At 44.1% G+C, this 27,986-nt stretch overlaps 1 protein-coding gene and 1 pseudogene across 2 annotated transcripts in view; one reads left to right on the plus strand and one right to left on the minus strand.

Annotated features, from left to right (window-relative positions):
• Nucleotides 1-357: 357 nt before the first annotated feature.
• The window catches only part of GFOD2 (glucose-fructose oxidoreductase domain containing 2), a 41,985-nt gene continuing 14,356 nt past the window's right edge, over nt 358-27,986 (minus strand). The window contains exons 2-3 of one of the 2 annotated variants that reach the window (XM_032424413.1): nt 11,426-11,771; nt 360-2,298 (exon numbers count right to left, since the gene is read on the minus strand). In XM_032424413.1, the coding sequence (XP_032280304.1) occupies nt 1,400-2,298; nt 11,426-11,684 (1,158 nt within the window). In that variant the 5' untranslated portion in view covers nt 11,685-11,771 and the 3' untranslated portion in view covers nt 360-1,399. Of the gene's footprint in view, nt 2,299-11,425; nt 11,772-27,986 lie in introns of both variants that reach the window. The other variant, XM_032424414.1, reaches the window with a different exon arrangement.
• Nucleotides 6,807-7,626, plus strand: LOC116644662 (annotated as a pseudogene).

The following is a 27,986-nucleotide window of genomic DNA, read 5'->3' on the forward strand; positions in this document are numbered from 1 at the left end:
GACAAGGTTTCAACCAGGGCAACACACAGGAAAATTGACCTGGTGACTTCTAGAAAGGGTGCCAAGAGGAAGAGGGAGACTTCCCTGAGCCTTTCTTTCTCTGGCAAGGAGCCCAGGGCAAGGAAGAGAGAGGGAAGTTTAGAGAAGGGAAGAGTTGGGTCTAGGCCTAATCTGGGGAGGCTGGCAGAGGAAACAAAGGGGTGTGTGTCCTTTTCCCCCACCCACCTCATTTCTGACATGGTTAAAAGGCGGTCCCAGTATAGAACAGTGAATAAAAGCAAGGCTGGTGACCGGCTGCCTGGGGCAGGCAGCGCTGGGCTGCACCCACTCCATAGGGCAACATGTGGAGCCTTCCTCTAGTTCATTCCATCCAGGTTCCCTGAGACCACTCCTCACTTCCCCTCTCCCAGGGCTCCCCAGAGCCAAATCCATGGTTGCAAGAACAGAACTTTTCCTGACCTCCGGCCCAAGAAGGCCCCAAGCTCTCCCCATCTCCCTGAGACAGCAGGCATGACAGGCACAAATCAGGAAGTCTCGAGTCCTGTTGTCTGAGAAACGACTTTTTCTTGGACAGCTCCTGGGATTCAGTCGCAAGGGGATAAGCCCACTAGACCGTGATGGATCCAAAGCAGGCCAGAGCTGCTGTGAAGCCACAAGGAAAGAGAAAAATATAAACAATCTACAACAATAAACAAGCCTTTCATTATTAAAGAAACCCAATTTACCAAACAAACAACAAACAACCGTGACATAGTGTCAGACTTTCTGATTTATTTATTAACACTTATCAGATATTCCAGAACCCTATCTCCTCTCCACCAAGTCGGGGGCCCTTTTCCCCAGGTCAACAGCCCCTGAGAGTTTACCTAATGAAGAACCCCTCCTCCCTGCCAGGGAAGGGGCAGCCTAGAGGCTGGAAGGGCCTGGTCATATGGGAAGGAGGGCAGGTGCGGATCCCTGAGGGGATGACTTGACGCCCTCACCATTCCTGAGATGCCCTAGCCCAGGAAGGGCATGAAAACGAGGCTTCTTGTCATTTTTCCTCAGGCTGAGGAATCAGCCAAGCTGGGTCCTTGCTATGCTTCCTCACCTAGTTAGGACCACAAATTGGCAAAAGCAGCCTCCAAGTCAAGCTCTGGCTGGCTCTGCTCACCAGCGTGACTATGCAGAGACCGGGGGGCAGCCCCACCCCGGGCACACTGTGCTAGCCCTCAGCTATATCACCACCCTGCCAAGTCTGAGGAGCAAATGAGCATTGGAGGGGGTGTTTTCCCAGGGCCACCTTGGGCATCACCTGGACCCTGCCCAAGATGAAAGACACTGTGGCCAAGCCCTCCCATGCCAGCTTCTGGTCCCTCCCCGGCCCCTCGGCCCCGTGGCAGGGAGCCCACGTGCAGGCTCACAGGTTATTCCGTTGCAGTGCCTCACAGAGGTTCTGGTTGGTGTCGGGTTCTTCCGTCAGCACCTCCACAGCCTCCCACTCCCCGGATCTGCTCGACCTTTTGATGGCATCCACCACACTCTGCATGTACAGCCCATCCTCGAACGAGGCGGCCATCGAGACAGGGGTGTGGTCCCATGTGCGGCGGTCCCCCTGCCCCTGGAAAGACTGGCGCAGGGCCTGCACCATGTAGACCATGCCCTTCAGGTAGAGCAGTGGGACATCCTGGGGCCCCTGCTCGGGCAGCCCTGCCCCCACGGCCAGCGAGTCCCTCAGGAGCAGCTCCTCTTGCGTGGCAGAGTTCTTCTGCCCGTAGAGGTCCGCTCCTCGGGCAACGAGGCGTCCTGCAGAGCCCACCACCATGACCTCATGCACAAAGGCACCTGGCATGTTGAAGTTAAGTGTTACTGTGCTGCACACCCCCCCACCCATGAGCATCTGGAAGAAGCAGAAGTCATCACTGGTGACATGCCGGATGCCACGGATGGCCGCATTCTGCCTCACAAAGGTCTTGAGCAGCCCATGCACCTTCTCAGCTCTCCGGCCAGTCAGGTGGGTCAGCAGGTCCACAATGTAGGTGCCCATGGTGTGCAGGCCCCCGCCGCCCATGAGCTCGTCACAGATCCAGCCATAGTTGGGGCTGAGCAGGCTGCCTGAGTAGATGCGGGCATCACAGATCATCACCGCGCCCACGTAGTGCTCCGCGATCAGCTGCTTCATGCGCACGAAGGCAGGCAGGAAGCGCAGCACGTTCCCCACCAGGCTCATCAGCTGTGGGTAGTAGCGTGAGGCAGTCACCATCCGGAAGGCATCCACTGAGGTTGCTGCCTTCTCGCAAACCACATTCTTTCCAATACCTAAGAATAAAACACACCAGAAAATCTCAAAGTTCCAGGAGATTTTACACTGGGGGAAAATCTTTTCTTGAAGGCACATGAACTCTGAAAAGCCTCCTATTATCAGATAGTGGCCTGGGGCAAGCGGAAAGGCAATGGCTTAGATAAAAATGGTACCCTGTGACTGGGACTGGAGAACAAGTTATAGGCTGGAGAAAGATGAGTAAATTCTTTTTTTTTTTTTTTAATTTTTTTTTTTTTTTTTTAAGATTTTATTTATTTGCGAGGGAGACAATGAGAGACAGAGAGCATGAGAGGGAGGAGGGTCAGAGGGAGAAGCAGACTCCCTGCTGAGCAGGGAGCCCGATGTGGGACTCGATCCCGGGACTCCAGGATCATGACCTGAGCCGAAGGCAGTCGCTTAACCAACTGAGCCACCCAGGCGCCCCAGATGAGTAAATTCTTAAGGGAAAATGAAAGGAGTAGAGGCAGAAAGTGCAAACCAGGAATGGGAAGTGAACAGAGGAGGTATGATGGGTAATTTTATGTGCCAACCTGGCTAGGCTGTGGTGTCCATCAAATACCAGTCTAGACACTGCTGAGAAGGTATCTTTTTAGGTGTGATTAGCATTTAAACCAGTAGATTTTGAGTACATCAGATCACCCTCCACAATCTGGGTGGGCCTCATCTAATCAGTTGAAGGTTCGGGGATGGGAGTGGGGAAAGACTGAGGTTCCATGGAGAGGAAGGAATTCTGCCTCCAGACTCAAGTTTGCAACACCAACTCTTGCTGGGATTTCCAACCTGTTGTCCTGCCCTGCAGACTTCAGATCTGTCAGCTCCAACAATCACATGAGCTGATTCCTTAAAATAAATTTCTCCCTCTCTATATATACCTTCATTGGTTCTGTTTCTCTGGAGAACACTGCCTAATACACGTGGGCTGGAGAGATGGACATGCCTATGTACTTTCATACATTTATTAGATCATCAGCTTGGGGCAAAAGTATCTAATCTATGTTCTAGGGGATGGGCTTTGTACTCTCAGTTGTTAACTGCAGAAAGGGCCCTAAGATTTCCCAAAGATTGTTCTCTGAAAACACTGGTCCAACACGTTAGTGTAGTCAAAAGGTCAGAAAATGTTTGTTTGGCTCTAGTAGGAGGGGAAAGGGAATAAAAATATTCCTTCTGTCCTCATGACTGTCCTGAGTATACTGTAGCTGGGATGTACTGAGAGAGCAAAACAAGGCTAGAAAAAGCCCTGAAGAGAGAGAGTTAGAAGACTGAGCAGATTCCATATTAGGAAGAAGGACTGATACTCCTCCATGTTTTAAGATGAAAGCTCATGAGGGAATGAGCAGTCACAAGACACCAACACCAGGATACTCCTGTGAGCTTGGGGTGGTTCAAATGGAAGTCCTATGTTAATACCTCCACAGATGTAGGGGTGGGGGGGAAGCAAGGGGAGAGGTCCTTGCACTCAGGTCTGGCAGGAGACAGCCCTGCAAGGAGAGTAGCACCTGATTGTTATCATGATCTGCTCTTGGACAGTCTCCAATATCCCCCTACACATGTGGGATTTTAGGATTAGGGATTGGAGAATCACAATATTGGGTGACAATTTGGCCACTTGGCTGCAGAACATTTATGGCTGACCAGGGAAATAATGAAGAAACTAGATTATCAGACATAAACACCCCATCTGAGGGCTGCAGCTCCGACCAACCCAGAAACTACCCGCTGTAACTCTTCACTGCAGGGATTGGGTGGACACTGCAGCATGGGGCAGAGTGGAGATGGGGTGGGGGGAAAAGGACTCTTGTGACTGCTGGGAGCTTGGTGATGATTAAAACCAGGATAAGAAATCTCTGTTCCATGCCAAGAGAGGTCAGGGAAGGGGGAGAGACCTTCCTCCTTGAGCCCAAACAATAGGAATGCTTTTGAACTTAGGACCCAATAGTATTATCTGTATGGGAGCTAAAGGCCATCTTGAGTTAAACAGGCTCCTGCAGGCCAAATGTACATGATCTTTAACTTTAGAGAACCTGGGTTGTGCTGAAAGACATATTTATTTAAGTTATCTAGCATTCCTGCTAGGAAGCCAAAGGAGAGATTAGAGAAGCTGGGAACTGGTTTTTGTTAACAGGGAGTGGAAAAGCATGGATGCTGAATGCTTATTAGCTCAGACTTTTTGGAGTGTGAATAAATTTCAAGCTACAACCCTTTCTCCAGCTCATACTCCCCAGATTTCCCAGGACTGGGTTCCCCTGAACACCAGAGGCCCAGAGAGGCTGCCGCAGAACACCTCTTTGTTCCCTATTAGCACAGCGCCTGTTCAGAGCTCTAGGACCACAGCACTCCTGTTAGCCCATCTAGAGGCATGGGACTAGAGAAAGGAGACTTCAAACAGTAGGTAGAGAAGTAGCTCAGGAAGAACACGACTTTTATGTTTTACAAAATCCAGGAAGTCTATTTGGGGGGGCGGGGTACAAAAAAGGTTCTGCTACTAGAAAAAGAAGTTTGAAAGCCGTAAGACTAAATCGCTCTTGCCTACTCTTTCTTGGGTCACTGGCCCTTGTTAGCCCCCTGGGTCACACCACCAGACGGGGCATGCATGAGTAGAATTTGTGTGTCAGGCCCTGTGCTCAGCACTGGGGATACAGCATTGGGTTTGGACTTTACTTTCAGAGAACTTATAGTTTAGGGGGAGAGATAGCCATTAATCAAATTACCATATAAATACATGTAGAACTGTACTTGTGATAAATGGAGTGAAGATGATATAAATGGTAAAATGAGAGCATATACCCCTTGACTGGGGGTGGTCAGAGAAGATGTCCCCAGGGACCAGTGTTCCGGAGATTAAATTATTTGGACTAGACTCCTTTTTTTTTTTTTTAAGATTTTATTTATTTATTTGATAGAGAGAGATATAGCGAGAGAGGGAACACAAGCAGGGGGAGTGGGAGAGGGAGAAGCAGGCTTCCTGAGGAACAGGGAGCCCATTGTGGGGCTTGATCCCACGACCCTGGGATCATGACCTGAGCAGAAGGCAGGCGCTTAACGACTGAGCCACCCAGGCGCCCCTGGGCTAGACTCTTTGAGTAATAATCTCTTGTTATGTCACAAGCCCTTGGGAAAGGGTTGGCAAATTCAGTGTTTTTTTAATGAAGCACACTAGTGCCAAGAACTGGGCACAGAAATCTTTTAGTGACAGATTTTTTTTTTTTTTTTTGAAAGACAGAGAGAGAGAAACAGCATGAGAGGGGAGAGGGTCAGAGGGAGAAGCAGGCTCCCCACTGAGCCGGGAGCCCGATGTGGGACTTGATCCCAGGACTCCGGGATCATGACCTGAGCCGAAGGCAGTCGCTTAACCAACTGAGCCACCCAGGCGCCCTTTTAGTGACAGATTTAAGAAAACATTCAACTGTGGGAAAAATGTTGGGGCATTCTGCATGCTAGAATACATTTTCCTGAACCACCTCTAAGCTGAGAAATAAAACATGTTAGGGTCCCTCCCTCTCCTTTAAGGAACTCATAGAAAAGCTTTAAGGATGACACTGGAGGAGAAAGAAGATAAAAAAAAAAAAAAGTCAAACAAAAGTAGAAAATAAGATGCCACAAAAAGAGCAGTGATATGAAAAGGACACCTCTGGAGGCTAAGTCCAAGAATGAGTTTTGGGAAACCACCAATAAGAGTGAGGGCAAGAAACAATCTTTACGGAGGCACCTGGTGGCTCAGTCGTTAAGCGTCTGCCTTCAGCTCAGGTCATGATCCCAGGGTCCTGGGATCGAGCCCCACATTGGGCTCCCTGCTGAGTGGGAAGCCTGCTTCTCCCTCTCCCACTCCCTCTTCTGCTCCCCGCCGGCTTGTGCTCTCTTGCTCGCTCACTCTCTCTCAAATAAATAGATAAAATCTTAAAAAAAGAAAAAATCTTTATGGCCTCACAGGTGAGGTAACATCTAAAGATGTAACAAGCCAAGGAAAATGTAATTTTTCCTACAGCACTGAGACGTAATGAGATGTAACCCTAATGTTCCTGGGCCTTGATTTCTTTCACTGAAAAGGAAGATGCTGGATTAGAATCAGTGGTTCTCAGTCCCTAGTGTGCGTCAGAATCACCTAGAAGGCTTCTTCAACCACAGACTGCTAGGCCTCACCTACAGAGATTCAGAAGGTCTGGGACGGGTCCTGAGAATCTGGATTTATAACAAGTTCCCACATGATGCTGATGCTGCTGGTGTGAGAATCACATTCGGAGGACCACTGGACTGGAGGCTCTCTCCAGAGGGCCCACAGGCCTGACATTTCTACAATTTTATGCATGTGAATGCCAGGAGAAAATACAGTACTACTGACCAGTATGAAAAATTTTAGGAGAAGAATATATAGTCTGTCATATTTTTTTTTTTTCCTAATGTAATCTCTACATCCAATGTGGGGCTCCAACTCACGACCCCGGGATCAAGAGTGGCATGCTCTCCTGACTGAGCCAGCCAGGCGCCCCACTCTCATATATGTCTTCATAGCTGCAAATCTCTACCGGTATTTCTCAGTCTCTAAGATTTATCTCTTATAATGCTTAGCATAGCATAATGCAAGGAGGATCCTTAACTAAATAGAGTCTTTAGATGACTGTGATAAATTTCTCACAGATTCAAGATCTGATCTGATCAAAGCTGATCTAGAATTAAGAGTAGGTCAATAGCTATATAGCTAAGTAATTGTATCTTTTCCCCCCTAGCTTTAAAAAGACTTGAGGATGATGCTCTCTGTCTTCTCTGCATTGGGAGCAGCTCTCCTGCCACAGCCCCTCATCCCCTGAAAATGTCCACCTGTGCAAGGGTGTCTCCAACTCCTTCTTGGTCAGGAGCGCCTCTCAGGTGTTGAGCTGATCACTGTCTGCAATGGTACTAACCACCGGAGACACTGACAGATGAGAGCCTCGGCAGCTTGGCAGCCCCACGGCCCCTGGCCTTATTTATTCCTAGCTACAGCTTCTGAACCAGCACCATTTCAAGGGATATCGACACAACAGCCAAATTCATTGGGGCTGGGGCTGCCATGGTAGGGAATAGCTGGCTCTGGGGCTGGAACTGGGGCTGTGCTTGGGAGCCTCATCATTGGTTATGCCAGGAACCCTTGAAGCAACAATTCTCCTCCTACACCATTCTGGGTTTTACCCTCTTGGGGGCCTTAGGGCTCTTTTGCATGATGGTGGCCTTTCTCCTCCTCTTCACCATGTGAGGAGCCTTCTCCACCTCCCATTGGTCTTTTGCCTGTGTCTCATCTGCCCTGTATGTTCCTTTTCCTATACCTACCCAGGCAGTCTGGGGAAAGTGGTTGGCTCAGGGTTTGACAGAGGGAAGACAAATAAATACTGTATTAGTAAGAAAAACTTAAAAGATTTATTTATTTGAGAGAGAAAGAGAGAAAAAGCATGCACATGAGCGGGGGTTGGGGGCTGGGCAGAGGGAGAGAGATAAGCTCCAGCAGACTCCCTGCTGAGCGCAGAGCCTTGATCTAAAGACTATGAGTGTATGACCTGAGCCGAAACCAAGAGTCAGATGCTCAACCAACTGAGCCACTCAGGTGCCCAGAAAAAATTTTTATTTATCTGACAGAGAGAGACAGCAGGAGAGGGAACACAAGCAGGGGGCAGCTGGAGAGGGAGAAGCAGGCTCTCCGCTGAGCAGGGAGCCCGACGTGGGGCTCGATCCCAGGACGCTGGGATCATGACCTGAGCCAAAGGCAGATACCGAACAATTGAGCCACCCAGGTGCCCCACTAGCCTGTATTCTTAATGAACAACAAGAGACACAGACCCAGGGCGCCTGGGTGGCTCAGTCGGTTGAGCGACTGCCTTCGGCTCAGGTCATGATCCTGGAGTCCCGGGATCAAGTCCCGCATCGGGCTCCCTGCTCAGCGGGGAGTCTGCTTCTCCCTCTGACCCTCCCTCTCGTGCTGTCTCTCATTCTCTCTCTCGCAAAAAAAAAAAAAAAAAAATCTTTAAAAAAAAAAAAGAGACACAGACCCAATAACAGGGAGACCAAAAAAAAAAAAAAAAGAAAGGGGGGGGGAGAGATCTATGTGTGAAAAACACAGAAAATTATACTCTCATGCATATATAAAGAGACTCATACATGGGAATACACTGTTAGGTGAAATGGCAGTGAGAGTCTTTTGGGATATTGACTCTGAGGACTTTTAAATATGCTGCATATTTTTGCAATTATCAGTGCATGTGCTGGTCCTGTCTCCCATCTAGGCTGTGTACAAGAACCAGACACTTCCAGAGTTTTATAGGTGGGAAGAATGGGCCCTGCTTTCAAGGCATTAATTTAAACATGGTTCACCAACCTACAGAAAAGTTTTTCATATCTGAGATGACTCAGAATGCTTAGTTTCATTTGTAGACTACATTCAACTCAGTGAACATTTATTTAATGAATATCCAGAGGAGAATGCTATTATTTATTTATTTTTAAAATGAATTTAACTTAGGGGCAACTGACTGGCTCAGTTGGAAGAGCATACAACTCTTGATCTCGGGGTTGTGAATTCAAGCCCCACAATGGGTACAGAGATTGCTTAAAAATAAAATCTTAAAAAATAAAATGAATTTAACTTAAACAAATCTGCTCTTCCGCTTCGGACAACAGGAAGTCCCTTGTGTTGTAATGCCAATGTCTTTCTTGGTCAGCACTTGGAGGCAGTCATACATATATCATGCTGGAAAGGCCAAAAGGGGCAGGAATTGGGAGCCCCTACTTAACAGGAGTCCAGAGAGTTTGAAAGAGATAGAAATAAGATCACAAGTGGGGTCTGATGTCGGGCACCTGGCTGGCTCAGTGGGTGGAGTGTGTCACTCTTGATCTCTGGGTTGTGAATTTGAGCCCCACACTGGGTGTAGAGATTACTTAAAAAATAAAATAAAACCTTAAAAAAAAAGTAGGGTCTGATGTAAAGTTCAGTACGGTGTTCTGTCTACAGTAGTTCCTACATTCACACCCAGTACTTTGGGAAAACTGGAGGAGTTCTCTCCTGGCCATTTCCACATGTGATTATGTCAAGTGAGAATTCTCAATTAAAAAAAAAAAAATGTGAGTGGCACCTGGGTGGCGCAGTTGGTTAAACGTGGGACTCTTGATTTCAGCTCTAGTCATGATCTCATGGGTCATGAGATCGAGCCCTGCGTAGGGCTCCGTGCTCAGCGGGGTGTCTGTTTGGGATTCTCTCTCCCTCTGCCCCTCCCCCCACACCATGCTCTCTTGTTCTCTCTCTCAAATAAATGAACGAATCTTTAAAAAAGTGAAAGGACACAGGGAGTGAACTTCATGGTCACAATATGCTCAGCAACTCCTTTGGGGTTTGAGTGGCAGTACCTGAAGGGAGGTCCAGCTGACATGAGCTCTCGCAGACCCACCAACCTGACCCTGGGACTGTGTGCCTATAATAGACCAAGGACTCTCATTCACACCCTCTACCTCCTGACAACAGAGATGCAGAGAAAAGACAGATGACCCTGCTTCACCAGGGCTGAGACATAAGATCCCACAAGTCTCTGGTTATCCCTGTCCTTCGTATTTATAAGAAAAGCAAGTCCAGCGTTTTCCTGTACCAGGAATCAGAAAACAGCAGGTTTTTGGCCAAAGAACCCTAGGGTTTCCTCTTTCTTCCTACACAGCTTGGCGATGGTTTCTGTGGGAACCCTAGAATCTAAGAAGACTGAGAGCCTCTAGAACACTGCCTCTGGATTACCTGGCCTCACCAGCCTGCATTCACGCCACAGGATGGCAAGAAATCAAATGACTACGGTAGCTTGGTCCCCTTGCACTAGCCCTCTGTTAAAGTGTTGGCTTAGGCCTACTTCTAAACTAAATCTGAAAGCCATTACCTGCCCTCCTAAGAATCTAGTGACTGGCCCCAGTGTCACACATCTTTAGACACTGCTCTCTGAAAAAGACAAACCATCTACAGTATTTGGCCAAATGTACGTGCTCCCAAATCAACCACCAGACTCATGTTCTTGCTCACTCCAATGAACATTTATCTTTACCAACACACTGGGCCAGAGGTGACAGACATTCTTTTCTCCTCACAACAAGGGAGACAAGTAGCAGAGGCTTGGACTCTCCACCATGGTAGTGGCCAGGAGTGGTCAAGCCTGATGGCATACCAGCTCTTGGGCCCCGAGATCTCTGACTGCATCAGAGATATATTTTGTTCCTATCACCTTACATAAAACAACTTCTCTGTCAATTAATTATATGCCACCTGAATTGTTACCTAAGTCTTGTCTTTTCTACTTTGTAATGTGTGTGATCTCTAGCGTCTTCAATTGAACTGTGAAATCTGAAGGTAGGCAGGGCTCTGATCCAACACTGCTCTGAATGTACAGAAAGACATCAAGGCAGTGCCTGGCACAGAGGAGGCATTAAAAACAAAAGTAACTGCTGGATGAATATTTACCGGCTTGTGTTCCTATTCAATTTGATTCTCATTTACATCAGAAAAAGAAAAAAAGTCACCTACAGTTGACAGGGAAGAGAAGCCCAAAAGAAACTGCAGAACAGATCAGTAAGCCCTGCCCTGTCTACTGCTTCCCAAGGGGGCAGAGATGTGAGCAGGCAGACCTGTGAACCCTATCAGAGAGCCTTGCTGCCTTCCGGCACACAAAATCGCAAAATTTGGCAGGAAGGGTGTGCACTCTATCTAACGAAGGACTGACAAAACATGGGAAATGGCAGCCTTGCTACACACCCTCCTCTCCTCTCTGAGGTGCTACGTGCCACGGAAATGGAAGAACAAACATGTCAGCCACAATCAATTTCCTACTGCCCAAGCCTTTGAACTCTGACTTCAAACAGGCCAACTTTACATTGCATGAAATGTCTGTGTTTTGCCAAAGCGAGTACCACACTGCACGACATGTAATAATCTCTAGCCCCTGGGACAGGCCAACTCTTAAGGCTTCATTTTTGCTCAGGGAGTTACTTATGGAGGTGAGGAAGGCTGGAGCATTTCTTCCCACAGCTGTAACATGCCCCCAGTGTGCCCTCCCCAGCACAGAGGAGAGCAGTGACACACAAGGACCACCCAGAGGGAGACACAGCCTGCCCTTGCTATGGCCTGACTGTCCATACCTAGAGCCTTCACAGATATTTGCCGGGTCAGTGGAGGGGGGATATTGATGCACACAAGATCCACGTCTTGATGCAGCAAGACATCATCGGTCCGGCTGGTGTAGAAGGTGATGTTCATCTCCTCGGCAAGCTGCTTTGCCTCCTCCTCAGTCTTCCCCCACAGGGCCTCCACGGTGAACCCTTCTGCCCTCAGCAGTGGGACCAGAACCCGGGCGGAGCTGCCGGTCCCAAACACGCCCACTCCTGGGAGCATCTTCATGCCGGTTTCTCTGTTCACCAACTCATCTCCTCACAAGAGCCTCCAGCATGAATACGACCTTCCCACAGTCCTGGTCAAACATGGCTCCTGGAACAGCAAGCATTATACTGGCTATTAGTGGATGGCACACTCAGCTGAGGCTACCTTCTGGACTTATTTGGAAGCAACAAGTTCTCCGCCACAAAAGCACAAATGCAATACTGCTCCAAAATGAAAAGCTGCAAAACCTTTTCCCATGGAGACTTAAGGATATTAGCAGTATCCATCTACTGGAAGAAGGAAGAATGAAAAACAAGTAAAGCTGAGTTCCCAAATCTCTGTTCTGTTCTGTTCCTGAATGTTTTGTGTGACTCTGGTCCAATCATTTAACCATCAGGGTCATAACTGTAAAAGTTCATGATTCTATGATATTATATTGGAAAAAGGAAAAGAGGGGAAACAAAAACCAGTACAAGTTGGAAGAGAACTACCTAGGTGCTATGCAGATTATAATTTAAAATCTCATGGTAGAAAGCAGAGGCAAGTATTCATTATAAACAAAAAATAACAACAACAAAAATGTTTTCAACTACCAAACTAGCAACAATAACAGGAAGTTTAAAATGTTATTTTTTGTATAAAGATACTCAGTCCAACATTGGCTATGATAAGTGAAAAACTGGGAAACAATCTAGATGTTCAATAATAGTAATGGGTAAGATAAATAACACTGTGAAGCAGCTGAAAACCGGGGGGGGGGGGGGGGGTAGAATACCCTCAATGACCTGAAAGACATCACCATATATTCATTGAAAAGGGGGAAAACAAAACAATAGAGGAAGTATGATATCCATTTTTTTAAAGCACAAGAGAAGTATAGGTAGCAAAAACTAATGATGTAATGTATGGTGATTAACATAACATAATAATAATAAAAAGAAGTATATATGAATGAGAAAATACAAGGATATCTATATTATTATTTGTAAGCATATTTTACACATGACATTAGAAGGACCAGAATACACCTGAATTTCATAATGATTACTCAAGTTGATGGGATTATAGATGATTTTTCTTTTTCAAACTCTCCCAATTTTCTACAGTGAATTGTGGTTTTTAATTCTGATCACAAGGGTTATCAAATGAAATAAAGCGGCTCCCGGGTGGCTCAGTTAGTTAAACGTCTGCCTTTGGCTCAGGTCACGATCTTGGGGTCCTGGGATAGAGCCCCGAGTCAGGCTCCCTGCTTAGCGAAGAGTCAACTTCTCCCTCTCCCTTTGCCCCTCCCCCTAGCTTGTGCTCTCTCTCTCTCTCAAATAAATAAATAAATAAAATCTTTAAAAAAATAAATAAAATAAAGAACAAAACTAAACAAAAGTCTGGACATTGAGGACGGCATGTGAGGCAATGAGCACTGGGTATTATATAAGACTGATGAGTCACAGGCCTATACCTCTGAAACCAATAATACATTATATGTTAATTAATTGAATTTAAATGAAAAAAGTTAAAAAAACTTAACAAAACAAACAAAACAACAACAACAACAAAAAACTAAATAAAAGTCATCCTGGAAACCAAGATGAAATTTGGGTGTGATCAGGGTTACCCGGTTTCCCCCTACAGCAGCCCATGTGCTAAACCAGGGGTCCCCACTCTGGCTGTGTGTTAGGTACCAGTAACTCCAGACCCACTGAGTCAGATTATAGGGATGAGCCTGTGTCACTATCATTTTCTTTTCAAGTTTAATTCTTTTTTTTGTGTGTGTGGTAAAATACACATAAAATTTACCATCTTAACCATTTTTAAGTGTACAGGTTCAGTGTTATGAAATACACTCAGATTGTGCACCATCTACCTCCAAAAACTCTTCATCTTGGGCGCCTGGGTGGCTCAGATGGTTAAGCGTCTGCCTTCGGCTCAGGTCATGATCCAGGGGTCCTGGGATCGAGTCCCGCATCGGGTTCCCTGCTCAGCTGTCAAGCCTGCTTCTCCCTCTGCCTCTCTCTCTCTCTCTCTCATGAATAAATAAAAAATCTTAAAAAAACAAAAAAACAAAAAACTCTTCATCTTGCAAAACTGAAACTCTGTACCCATTAAACACTAATTCCTCATCCCAATCCCTCTTGCCAGCCCCTGGCAATCACCATTCAACTTTCTTGTTGTCTTTAAAATATATATATATATATATATTTTAAGTAACCTCTACACCCAGCATGGGCTGGAACTCATGACCCCAAGATCAAGAGTCACACGCTCTGACTGAGCCAGCCAGGAGCCCCTATGTTCTGTTTTCTGTTGCTATGAATCGGACTATACTCTAGGTACTTCGCAGAAGGGGAATCATACAGTATTTGTCTTTTTGTGATTGGCTTATTTCACGTAGCATAACGTCTTCAAAGTTCATCTATGTTGAAGCATGTGTCAGAATTTCCTCCCCTTTAAGGTCAAATAATATTCCATTCCATGTATATATCATATTTTGTTTATCCATTCATCTGTACACAGACACTTGGGTTGTTTCCATGTTTTAGCTATTGTAAATAATGCTGCTATGAACATGGGTGTTCAAATCTCTCTTCAAGACCCGCCCCCCCCCCCCTTTTTAAGACTCTGCTTTCAATTCCTTTGGGTATATACCTGGAAGTAGAATTGCTAGATCATATGGTAGATTTTTATTTATTATTTTTAAAAATATTTTATTTATTTATCTGACAGAGACACAGCACAAGCAGGGGGAGCAGCAGGTAGAGGGAGAAGCAGGCTCCCTGCTGAGCAAGGAGCCTGATTAGAGACTCGATCCCAGGACCCTGGGATCATGACCTGAGTCAAAGGCAGACGCTTAACCGACTGAGCCACCCAGCCATCCCCATATGGTAGATTTTTAATTTTTTGAGGAACCACTATATTGTTTTCCACTGGGTCTGTACCATTTCAAATAATTTTATAAATACTTTCTAGTTCCTTAGTCTTCCAATTATCTTTAAAAAATCCTGGGTGCCTGGGTGGCTCAGTTAAGTGTCTGCCTTCAGCTCACTCAGCTCAGGTCATGATCCCAGGGTCCTGGGATCAAGTCCCACACGGGGCTCCCTGTTCTGCAGGGAGCTTGCTTCTCCCTCTGCCTCTCTCTGTCTGATGAATAAATAAAATCTTTAAAAAAAAAAATCTTACTTGGTCACCGCAAATCCCAAATTTTAACAAGTTTTATTCAAATGTACAACTTTGCTGTTCTACTTTAATCCACATAACACTGCCTCACTTGCATCTCCTCACAGATCAGAATCAACCTATTTGTCAGGGAGACATGGCATTCCTTTAGTAAATGCACCATAACTATTTCATTCCTCAACTGCAAGTACTAGGGATATACCTCTCTTCCCTCTCCCTCCATGACATCCACCTTTCTGATAATTTCTGAGTGCCACTTCTGGGCTCCCCACTTCTTTCAATGCTGAAGTTCTTGAGGTGTCCTCTTCTTGCTCCACATGCTCTCTTATCTACTCATGTCCAAGGCTTTATCAGTATACCAGTGACTCCCAAATCTGCAGCACAAGCCCAGATTCCCCTCCAGAGCTTTACACCCATATATCCAGGGCGCCTGGGTGGCTCAGTCACTTAAGTGTCCAACTCTTGATCTCAGCTCAGGTCTGGACCTCAGGGTCGTGAGTTCAAGCCCCACCTTAAGCTCTATGCCTGTGGAGCCTACTTAAAAAAAAAAAAAGTGGTATGTCCATACAACATAGTATTATTCAGCCACAAAAGGTAATGAAGTACTGATACAAACTACAACATGGGTGAACCTTGAAAACATTACCCTAAGTGAAAGACACTAGTCACAGAAAGCCATATATTGTATGATTCCATTTATGTAAAATGTTCAGAACAGACAAATCCATAGAGATAGAAAGTAAATTAGTGGTAGGGATAGCGGGGATGAAGAAATTGGGAAGTAGGGGCATCCAAGTTTATTCTTCCCCATGTGGTTATTCAGCACCATTTGTTGAAGAGTTTGTTCTTTCCCCTGAATGATAACTCCTTTGTTGAAAATCAGTTGACCATAAGTGTATGGATTTATTTAGAGACTCTGAATTTTATTTCATTGCTGTATATGTCTATCCTTATGCATACCACACTGTCTTGATTACTTTAGCTTTACAGTAAGTTCTGAAGTCAGTGTGAGTCTTCCAACTTCATCCTTTTTCAATATTGTTTTGGCTATTCTGGGTCCCTTGCATTTTCCTATGAATTTTAGGTTCAGTTTGTCAATCTGGGATTTTGATAGAGATTGCTTTAAATCTGTAGATCAATTTGGGGAATATTGTCATTTAAACAATACTAGATTTTATGATCCATGAACATGGGATGCCTTTCCATTTATTTAGGTCTTCTTTAATTTCTTTTAACAATGTTTTGTAGTTTTCAGAGAGTAAGTTACACACTTTTTGGTTAAATTTATTTCTAAGTATTTGTTTGATTTTTTTTTTAGATTTTATTTATTTGAGAGAGAGAGCATGAGTGAGCTGGGAAGAGAGGGAAAAGCAGGTTCCCCACTGAGCAGGGAGCCTGATGCAGGGTTCGATCCCAGGACCCATGACCTGAACCAAAGGCAAACGCTTAGCGGACTAAGTCACCCAGTTGCCCCTGTCCAATGCTATTGTAAATGGGATTGTTTTTTCTTTTTCTCTCTTTGTCTTTCTTTCTTTCTTTCTTTCTTTTTTAAAGATTTATTAATTTATTTTAGAGAGAGAGAGAGTACACGCAGGAGGAGGTGTAGAGGGAGAGAGGGGAAGAGACGCAGACTCACCACTGAGTGGGGAGCCTGACACGGGGCTTGATCACACAACTCTGAGATCATGACCTGAGCTGAAATCAAGAGTTAGATGCTCAATTGACTGAGCCACCCAGGTACCCCTGGAATTGTTTTCTTAATTTCATTTTCAGATTAAGCATCTCTTTTGCTTCTAGTGTAGATACAAATGTACTATGTAATTTACATGTCTATCTTAGGGATTGGTTTGCCAGTATAGCCCGCTTGACCCTACCTGAAGGACACCTGTGCCTTTGTGAACCACTGAAATAAGCATGACTTGGGCTGTCTCTAACTCCAGACCCCTATCAGCTTCCTGCCCTCCTGTCTCTACTCTCTGGGACTGTGGTTCTTGGCTTGCCCCCTGCACTCTACCATTGGGTTTTATCTTAATCATCATTCTTTCGAATAATGATGAATAATGTCTGTGAACTCTCAGCTATGTCTTTTTCCTCTTTGCTGATAATTCTGCCCTTATAGACTTCCGTTCTAGTTAGAAACAGGTCAGTCACATAGTATCTTCTATAATTATCATGTTCTGGACTTCTCCCCTTCAGCTATTTTGGTCACCTCCTGCATTTGCAGTTTTGTTTTTGTTTTGTTGTTGTTTTGGCTACTTACATATCATTGACATTCTGGGAGCCTGAGAGCGTCAAATTTGTAGCACTAGACAAGTAAGCTTCTGCGTAAGTTTTGTGGGTCATTAATTACCAACAGCTATGAGAGCCAGAGTGACACACCACTATAAACAAGGACATCCATGTTCTCTCTAAATTCATGACCAGAGCACACTTCCTCCTCTCTCCCACCTCATTTCTTCATGCTCTAGTTATATTCGGGTGTATGTTTGTATTGGTGGCTTAAAATAACAGAACGGATTAGAGGACATTTTAATAACCTCTGTTTTACTGACAGTGACTTAAAGGGCAGCTTCATCAACACCCATAAAGGGGCATCAGCTGGCCTCTGAGGAAGCCAGATGGCATGAAGCTAGGCAGGCTCGATCACTAGGTATTTCCTGTTCAGGAAGGCAGAACTGGTTTCCCTTATTTCAGTGACTACCCTTTCTAACCCCTAAAATTTCCCTACTCCCTGCCCTTAACATTCTTGTATATATACCTTTCGCATCCTCCAAAGATCTCCATAAAGTCAGCCCTGCCTAGTTCCCGTACACTCTAATGACCACATGCTGGTCAGGAATGAAGGGTGGAAAGTGCCCTGACAGGACTTTGCAAGGCTATGGGGAAGACAGCACAGAGGTTAGAGGCATGGAATTTGCAGCCACTTTGGCTGGCTCAAGTCCTGGCTCTACCACTTACCAACTAGGTAACCTCAGGTAAGTTTTTAAATCATTCTGTGCTTCTGTTTCTTCATCTGTAAAATGGGGATAGTTGTATCTACCTGATAGGGGAGTTAAAGATTAAATGAGTTAATATTTGTAAAGCATTTATAACAGGGTCTGGGCCCATAGTAAGTCACTGCATACATCATTTTAGAAAAATTTCTCTGACTGACTTAGAGGTCTCCTCTTCAAAAGCTGTGTAGGAATATAAAGAATACTCTGAGCTAAAATACAGTAAAGTGCAATAGGCCAAACAATGTTTAGTGTAACATACAGTGCATCTAAATCCACACAGTCCTGTTCCGCAGATGAGGATACAGAAGCTCAGAGAGGCTAGGTAACTTTTCCAGGGTTCTGTAGCTGGCTGTATATGACAGAGCTGCCATAACTAACTGTGAAACCCTGAGCAGGTTACTTAGCTTCCCCGAGCCTCTGTAAAAACAGAGGTTTTGTATGTGTGGAACAACTCTTCTTTCACTCTTTTATGCTAAGTATGAGCCAGGAAAGTTCATTCTGTTGTCTGGCTTGGCAAGTGCTTGCCTCAGATCCACCACTCAAACCAGTGTTGATCTGTTCATACATCACGCCTTTATGGAGGGCCTAACAGGAAGGCTGTGACACAAAAGGATGAAAAAAACACAGCCCAAATTTCAGAAAGGTGTGCAGGAGCCAGAGCTGGTGGCACCAAGCGCTAACCTAAGGAATTTGGGCTTTGATAGGTGGGTATGCTTATATGCTTGGTGTGCCCCACCCTCCCCACCTGATCCCCTCTCGGCCCTGCTCTCTCAGGAGTCGGAGGCCAATTCCAAGGCTCCAGGCTATGGGTTCAGCCAATGGGAAGCGCCAGGAGGAGAGATAAATGGATGGAAGGATGAACTTATTTACTTTCTGCTTTCTCTCTACCAGGATGCAGTTCTGGCAGGGTCTGTGTTCCTTGACAGGGTCAAAGTACCTACTGAGGACCCCTCTTCTATGGCCACAGTGTTTACTGAGTTCTGGTATCCCCACCCTTTTCCCATTGTGCCTAAGGTGGTAACATTACTAGTGGTAGTCGGTCCCGGGGTGCTCCACCATCCCTTGTAGGTTGGTTTCCTTTACTGTTCACACCACTGTAAATAATCCCTTTATTAAAGACTTTTCAATGAACCCTTTGAGTGTGCTGGCTGTTTTCTGCCTGGACCCCAATACAGTAAGCAATGAGAACCATTACATTTTTTTAATGTGAATTAGGTGGAAAAGAATTTAAGAGACTCTAGACAAAGAACCAGTTACGATATCAACTAAAAGATAAGGAGGGCTTGATGGAGGGAATGAAATGGAGCAGACAGCTATCAACAGAATTTGGGGTAATAAGGAGGAAGGGAAGAGCCAAAATTGACACTGAACTACAGACCAAGATAAACACAGGCACAGAATCCTCAACAAAGTATTAGCAAGCGGGATCCAACAATGTGTTAAAAGGACAACACATCATGACTAAGAGAATTTAATCCCAGGAATGCAAGGCTGGTTCAACATTCTAAAATCAATTACTATAATCTACCATATTAACAGTCATTAGTTATTAGACTGCATTAACTATAAATGCAAATTGAAACTTATTTAATGTAACTACACACCTATTAAAATGTCTGAAATTCAGAAAACCTGGTATCAGATGCTGGCAAGGCTATAAAGCAACTGTTCATTGTTGGTGAAAATAAAAAATGGTATAGCCACCGTGGAAAACAGTTTGTCATCTTATGAGGTTAAATATATACATATCATATAACCTTGCAGCCCCACTTCTGGTATTTACCAAGAGAAACAAAAACTTATATTCACCCAAAAGCTTGTATGTTAATGTCTATTTTTCTAATGTCTAATACTGGCTTTATTTGTAATTGTCAAAACTTGGAAACAACACAAATGTCCTTCAACTGGTGGTGAATGGATAAACAAACAGTATGTCAATGCAATGGAATACTATGCAGTAAAGCAAACGAATGAACTACTGATGCACTCAACTGACAAAATAAATCTCAAGTGCATTATGCTAACTGAAAGATGCCAGACTCAAAAGGCTCCATACCGTGTGATTCCATTTACGTGACATAATGGAAGAGGAAAACAACAGGGACAGAAAATAGTGATTGCCAAGGGTTGGAACTGGGGGCATGCATCAACTGCAATGAGCTACAGGGAATTTTGGGGGATGGGTGGTAAAGGAACTGTTCTATATCTTGACTATGCTGTTAATTACATGACTGTGTGCATTTGTCAAAACCCACAGAACTGTACACTAAAAAGAGTAAATTTACTGATATGTAAGTTATATTTCATGAAATGGGACCCCCCTAAAAATGACACTGAAGTTCCAAACATAAAATGACAAGTTGTAGTGTCATTAAGAGAAACAGGGAACCCAAAAGGCCTGACTTATTGAGACTTGTGCAGAAGCTGGGATTTGTGGACTCTGCTCTTCCCAGACTGGTGGAATATTATCTTACCTTCTGTATGCCTAGTCCAAGGAGCCACAGCTTCTTCAAAACCATAGGAAGAGACCCACTCCCCACCGTGGAGGGCAAATCCAGTCTGGCCCTCATTTTTCTAAGTTTTGGAACACAGTCACATCCATTTCTTTATTTATGGCTACTTTTGTAATACAACAGTAAAGTAGGTGACACATCGACCATATGGCCCACAAAAATAAAAAAATATTTACCATCTGTCCCTTCATAGAAAACGTTTGCTGATCCCTGCCCTATCCCATGGGTTATGAAGCTAGGAGCTCCAAGTGACAGAATATAGTTATGAAGGTAGCCAGGCCTATGATAAAAAGAACACCCTACCTCATTGTGTGTGTGAGGAGGCACAGATTCTGGAATTCTGGTGTTAGTGCATAACGTATTCCATAGGCAGCTTGAGTAGGAGTCAGACCCTGGGCAGAAGGTGCCTATGAATCCTTTTCTACCAGATGCAACACACAGAACTAAAACTTGTATTTCTTAACCTCTCCTGCAAAAAAGATGTATCTTAAAAAGATAAATATAGGAAGAAGGTACCATTTGGTAGAGCTTCTGGTAATGTTCTTTAAAGGAGTTAATCTCCATTGACAGGCACCTTTTCCCCTCTTTCTCCCTTCTTTCTGTCTGAAATGCAGACAGTATGGCTGGAGTTGCCATAGTCAAATGACCACCAGGAGGCAACCTGAGGATGAAAAGAGTTTCCTGCAGACACTGGCCCTGAGATGGTGAATCACCCTCAAGGAACTCCATTTCATGGACTAGATAGGCATGTAAATACATCTGTTATTCAGTATAGGTAGAGCAACAGAGACATGTGTGTAGCATAGAGAACAGCCATCATTAACAGGGCCACAGGTGGTGTGTAAGCATGAAAGGCTTCCTGGAAGACAGGATGTAACAGGTCAAGCTGATCAGAAAGACAAGAGGTCATAAGACCTGTCCAACACATCCAATGACAAGACCCTCCCTTTCTTGGTGGCTCGCTTCTGTTCTGGGGTCATTTCAGTCAGAAAACTCTTCTGTAGATGGACTTGAAGTCCTCAGTCTTCTACATTGTGGAACTACCTGTGAGGAATGATTATTTATTTATTTATTTATTTATTTATTTATTTATTTATTTATTAAGATTTATTTATTTCAGAGAGAGAGCACAAGCAGGAGGAGCAGAGGGAGAGGGAGAGAATCTTAAGCAGACTCCATACTTCGCACGGAGCCTGACTCGGGGCTCGATTTCACGACCAGGAGATCATGACCTGAGCCGAAATCAACAGGACACTTAACCGACTGAGCGACCCAGGTGCCTCTATCTGTGATGTTTCTAATGAAACTTTTATGTTTCCTTTAAACTTCCTAGGTGGTGGTAGGTCGTTTGCACAATGACCACAATAACTCCCTTTTTTTGTTTTCATGCCATCAGACAGTGAATCGCCTCCCACAATGACTCTGGACTTAATCATGTCACATGCTCTGGCCAATGGCACAAGAGCAAAATGACCCAAGAGGTTTGAAAACTACTTGTGCATGAAGGCTTCCTCTCTTACTGCTCTTGGGTTGTCTTGGACCATCACCATGTGAATGAGCCTAGACCATCCTGCTGGATCACAAGAGACATGTGACCAAAGTCATCCTCACTGCCCCACCTGACACAAAGCCAACTGCTAGTTATATGAGTGAGACCACCCTAGGCCATCCAGTTCCAGCTGAGCTGACCCAGACCAGAACAACCAGATCTCCCAAAGAATCATGAGAAAATAAAATCAATACATTGTAAACCTTTAACTTACACGAGGTTATACGTCAATTATATACCAATAAACCTGGGGGGGAAAAAAGAATCATGAGAAATAACATTTGTTTTAAGCTACTGAATTGTGATGTTTGTTGTAATTGTTTGTTATATAGCAAAAGCTTACTGATACACTCCTTTACAGACAGAACTCCCTAATTCCCTCAGGCCTTCCTCATACTCTCTATCAGAAGAGTAGCCAAGGTCAAGGCTGCTCTGGTTTGCCTACTCTCTGGTTTATCAACAACCCCCTGAAATAGGACCCTCAGAACTAAATGCCATATCCTGAGCATACTCTCTCTTGGCCTTCTTTCTCTGGTTACTATACTCCTATTATGCAGCTTACATTCATTATAGAATTTAGACAGCCATGTCATCCTGACACACAGTAGGATTTTTCACATGGCCTAATAAATATTCTGTACTTGTGTAATCAGGTTTTTAAAATTTCTAAATGTGGTAAAATACATATTAACATAAAATTTACCATCTTAACCATTTTTTTTTTTTTTTTTTTAAAGATTTTATTTATTTATTTGACAGAGAGAGACACAGCAAGAGAGGGAACACAAGCAGAGGGAGTAGGAGAGGGAGAAGCAGGCTTCCCGCTGAGCAGGGAGCCAGATGCGGGGCTCGATCCCAGGACCCTGGGATCATGACCTGAGCCGAAGGCAGACGCTTAACTGACTGAGCCACCCAGGCGCCCCCCATCTTAACCATTTTTAAACATACACTTCAGTGGCATTAATAACATTCATACTGTTGCACAACCATCACCACCAACCATCCATCCACAGAACTCTTTTTACCTTGTAAAACTGAAACTCTAGATCCATTAGACAACAACACCCTATCCTCCCCAAGCCCCAGCAACCACCAGTTACTTTCTGTCTCTATGAGTTTGACTCTCTAGGTAGACTACCTCATATAAGTGGAATCACATAATACTTGTACTTTTGTGACTGGCTTATTTGACTTAGTATCAGGTCCTCAAGGTTCACCCATCTTGTAGCACGTGTCAGAATTTCCTTCCTTATTAAGGCTGAATAACATTCCATTTGTACGTAGACACCACATTTTGCCTGTCCATTCATGTGTCCATGGACACTTGGGTTGCTTCACATTTTAACTACTGTGAATGATGCTGCTATGAACATGGGTATACCAGTTAGTTTTTTTGAACCAAAGTTTAAAACTTTCCTCTAATAAATGTCATTTAACTTGGGCATTTATTTACCAGTTGAGATCTTTTTGAATATTTATCTACTATTTGTACCAGCTTTGTATCAGATGCAAATTTGATTAGCAGGCTATGTCTTCAAGCCAAAATAACTAACTTAAAATATTATATTGTTATCAAATGCACACACACGGAGTCTGAACTGACCAAAATCTCAAGGCCAGTAACCAACTGTTCACAGTTTAGGCACCCGGCACAATTAGCCCTCAATCAATGTTAGATGTTAGATGATGTTCTTTATAAACCCATATACCTTTCAGTGTTCACCAGTTGTCTTTCCCTGTGCTCAGAGTCCATTTGTTTAATAAAATGTTCTAGTATCTTTCTGAGGAATAAGTGTATCAGCCTCCCTTTAAAAACTGAGACAGATGTTGCATGTCACCCAACTTCTGGCATCTCCCTCTCCTTCATAATGCCTCAAAAGTTTATTGATAGTATATGGGGCTATAGCATGGTCACCTGCTAGTTTTCTCAGACCCTAGGGATGTAATTCAAATGGATCAGGAGAACAAAACTGTTCTGAGAACTGGGTATTCTACCTTCCCTGACCCTGCTTTTTCCAGATTGGTAACCCCCTACACACACCACGCAGCTAGGTCTTTGATAAAAGGAGAAATATAATAGAGGAATTGAGTAGTTAATGTTTTCTCTGTCAGATTATTCTCTATTTATCCTAAGTACCTCTTGGTATATCTTTAAGAATTCTTTTGATTAACTGCAGTTTTTTTCAAGTGTCACTACTTGTTCTGAGATTGTCTCCCTGATCCTATTAGAAGCATCCAGCTCTTCAGAAGCTTGCAGATGGATAGAGTGTGGGTGGTTCTAGCCAAGCTATTTAAAAATGTATCTATAATAGTTTGCCCTGTAACTATTCTTTTTTAAAATTACAAATTATGCTTTCTATTTTTCAGCATCAGGCTTCTAAAAGAGCCATTAGGGATTTCTAAAGACAAAGTTACTGCCTTGTAATACTATCTTTACCCTGCAAAGCACACAAATGCAGTCAATTGTTTTTCAGCTAAAGTATATATATATATATATTTAAAGATTTTACTTATTTGACAGAGAGAGAGAGGGAGGGAGGGAGGGCGGGCATAAGCAGAGGGAACAACAGAGAGAGAGGGAAAAGCAGACTCTCCGGGGAGCAGGGAGCCCGATGCGGGACTCCATCCCAGGATTCTGGGATCATGACCTGAGCTGAAGGCAGCCGCTTAGCCAACTGAACCATCCAGGCACCCCTCAGCTAAAGTATTAAATCATGAGTTCAATGGGGGAAAGGAAACTCTTAAAGAAACGGTGTTGGAACAACTGGATGTCCATATAGCAAAGAACCTTGACCCCTCTTCTCTCACTATTTATACAAAAACTAACTCAAAATAGATGAAACACCTAACTGCAAAAGCCAGAACTACAAAGCTTCTAGAAAAACATATCAGAACATATTTTTAAGACCATAGGTCAGGTAAGGAATTCTTGAACAGGATACAAAAAGCATAATCCATCAATAAGCTGTATTTCAAATGGAAAAAAAAATTCTATTCAGTCAAAGACACCATTAGACAAAATGAATAGGCAAGCCAGAGACTAGGAAAAAATACTTGCCAAATATATACTGTATGTAACTTGTATGCAGAAGGACTCCTACAAAACAACAATAAAAAATGAACAACCCAAACTTGTAAAAATGTTAGAAGACTGGGGCGCCTGGGTGGCTCTGTCAGTTAAGCGTCTGCCTTCGGCTCAGGTCATGATCCCAGGCTCCTTGCTCGTTGGGGAGCCTGCTTCTCCCTGTCCCTCTGCCTGCCACTCCCCCTGATTGTGCTCTCTCTCGTGCACGCGCTCTGTCAAATAAATAAATAAAATCTTTTATTATTTATTTATTTATTTATTTTTAAAGATTTTATTTATTTATTTGACAGAGAGAGAGCACAAGTAGGCAGACTGACAGGCAGATGGAGAGGGAGAAACAGGCTCTCCGCTGAGCAGGGAGCCGGATGTGGGGCTCGATCCCAAGACCCCAGGATCATGACCCGAGCCGAAAGCAGCCGCTTAACGGACTGAGCCACCCAGGCGCCCCTAAAATCTTTTATTTTTTAAAGATTTTTATTTATTTTGAGAGAGAGAGAGAGAGCACAAACGGGGGGAGGGGCAGACAGAGAGGGGGAAGCAGGCTCCCCGGGGAGCAAGGAGCCTGGGATCATGACCTGAGCAGAAGGCAGACGCTCAACTGACTGAGCCATCCAGGTGCCCCAATAAATAAAATTAAAAAAATAAAATAAAATAAAAAATAAAAATGTTAAAAGACTTAAATAGTCTCTTCAACACCAAAGATACAGGAATGGCCAACAAGCACATGAAAAGGCATTCCATGTCATTAGTCATCAGGGACACACACATCAAAACCACAATGAGATACCCACTAATGGCAAAAATAAAAAAAAGAGTGATAGCACCAAAGTTTGGAGAGGATATGGAGGATACGGAGCAAACGGAACTGTCATACATTGTAGGTGGGAGTGTAAGACAGTATAATCATTCACTTTGGAAAACTGTCAGTTTCATATCAAGTTAAACATATATTAACCCAATGACATAGCAACTCCACTTGTTGATATTTACCCAAGAAAACAAAAACATATGTCCACAAAAATGTATAAAAAATGTTCACAGCAGCCTTATTCATCATAGCCCCAAATTGGAAACAAACCCAAATGTTCATCAATAGGTGAATAGATAAACAAGTTACGGCATAGTCATTCAATGAAATATAGTAAAGCAATAAAAATGAATGAACTATGAATACATGCAACAACATCTATGAATCTTAAAAATATGTTGAGTGAAAGATGCCAGGCACACATACAGACCAAAAACCCCACCGTACTGTAGGATTCCATTCATATGAAGTATAGAAACAGGCAAACCTTATTTATAGTGATAGTAGTCAGAAGGTGTTAGTGGTGGTGGCTGAAGTGGTGGTGGGGGTACAGGACTGAACAGGAAAGGGGCACAAGGAAATATTCTAGAGTGATGGAAATATTCCATATTCTGTGTTGCATTGTGCTTTCATGGTGATACAACTGTAACAACTCATCAAAAGGAATACTTAAGATCTGTGCATTAATCGTAAGTAAATTATACTTCAATTTTTTTTAAAGATTTTATTTATTTATTTGACAGAGAAAGACACAGTGAGAGAGGGAACACAAGCAGGGGGAGTGGGAGAGGGAGAAGCAGGCTTCCCGCGGGGCAGGGAGCCCGGTTCAGGGCTCGATCCCAGGACCCTGGGATCACAACCTGAGCCGGAGGCAGACGCTTAACGACTGAGCCACCCAGGCGCCCAACTTCAATTTTTAATCACCATAAGTTGTTGTATTTAAGAACACAGAACAAGCTGGGGCGCCTGGGTGGCTCAGTTGGTTAAGCGACTGCCTTCGGCTCAGGTCATGATCCTGGAGTCCCAGGATCGAGTCCCGCATCGGGCTCCCTGTTGTCAGCAGGGAGTCTGCTTCTCCCTCTGACCCTCCCCCCTCATGCTCTCTCTATCTCATTCTCTCTCTCAAATAAATAAATAAAATCTTAAAAAAAAAAAAAAATAAAAGAACACAGAACAAGCTTTTCACATCTTGAAGATTCAGATTCATAAACAAAATGGATTTATGTGAATTAAAAGTCTCTTTTTTCAAAAACAACATAAAAACCTCGTCAGCTTACTTTTGGAGATATCAACAGTATAGAGACAATGGCTGCAGCCAAGAGAGTAAGTTTTCTGAGGAATTAACTTCACGCTAAGGCCAATGATCTAGTCAGTCTCAGCATTTCCTAAGGGTTTCTGAAGACGGCAATTTCCATTAACCAATGTCAAACTGGGCAAGCGGCTGAGCTGCAGGTGTTAGGTAAGTAAGTCCTCACCACTCACAAACAACTCATACTAGGGAAGGGAGGGTTCAAAAGGAATTCTTCTGTATTTCTTTATGCAAGTAAAGTTAATAATGGCTTCAAGTAAGAAATGATGTGTAACAGTTTGTGGTTACAGCTACATAGGTTGGACAACAAGACTTGGCATACCACAAGAGTGAGAAGCCTTCACTCAGTGCCCACCCCCACCACGCCTCAGAACCAACTCCACACCTGGAGTTCCCCAGCACAAGCAGCCACCCCAAGCTGTGCCTCCTCAGGGCATCCCTCCTTCCTCTGAGCCATCTATCTCTACAGACTGCCACAGACCCCTGACTCTCGAGACATTCCAAAGGGCCAGTATCAAGAGGCTAGATTTTTCTGTGGATGAATTTTTCCAGTAATTCTAACCTCATATAAAATATGCTAAGGGGAGGCACCTGGGTGGCTCAGTCGTTAAGCGTCTGCCTTCAGCTCAGGTCATGATCCCAGGGTCCTGGGATCCAGCCCCGCATCAGGCTCCCTGCTCAGTGGAGACTCTGCTTCTCCCTCTCCCTCTGCTGCTCCCTCTGCTTGTGCACTCTCTCTCTCTTTCAGAGAACTAAATAAAATATGAAAAACGTAATAAAATAAAATAAAAATAAAATAAACTAAGGGGCACGTGGGTGGCTCAGTCGGTTAAGCGTCCAACTCTTGATTTTGGCTTGCGTCGTGATCTCAGGGTGGTGAGACGGAGCACCA

The sequence above is a fragment of the Phoca vitulina genome, unplaced genomic scaffold (assembly GCF_004348235.1).
Source record: "Phoca vitulina isolate PV1807 unplaced genomic scaffold, GSC_HSeal_1.0 scaffold30, whole genome shotgun sequence".
In the NCBI taxonomy this organism is placed as follows: Eukaryota; Metazoa; Chordata; class Mammalia; order Carnivora; family Phocidae; genus Phoca; species Phoca vitulina.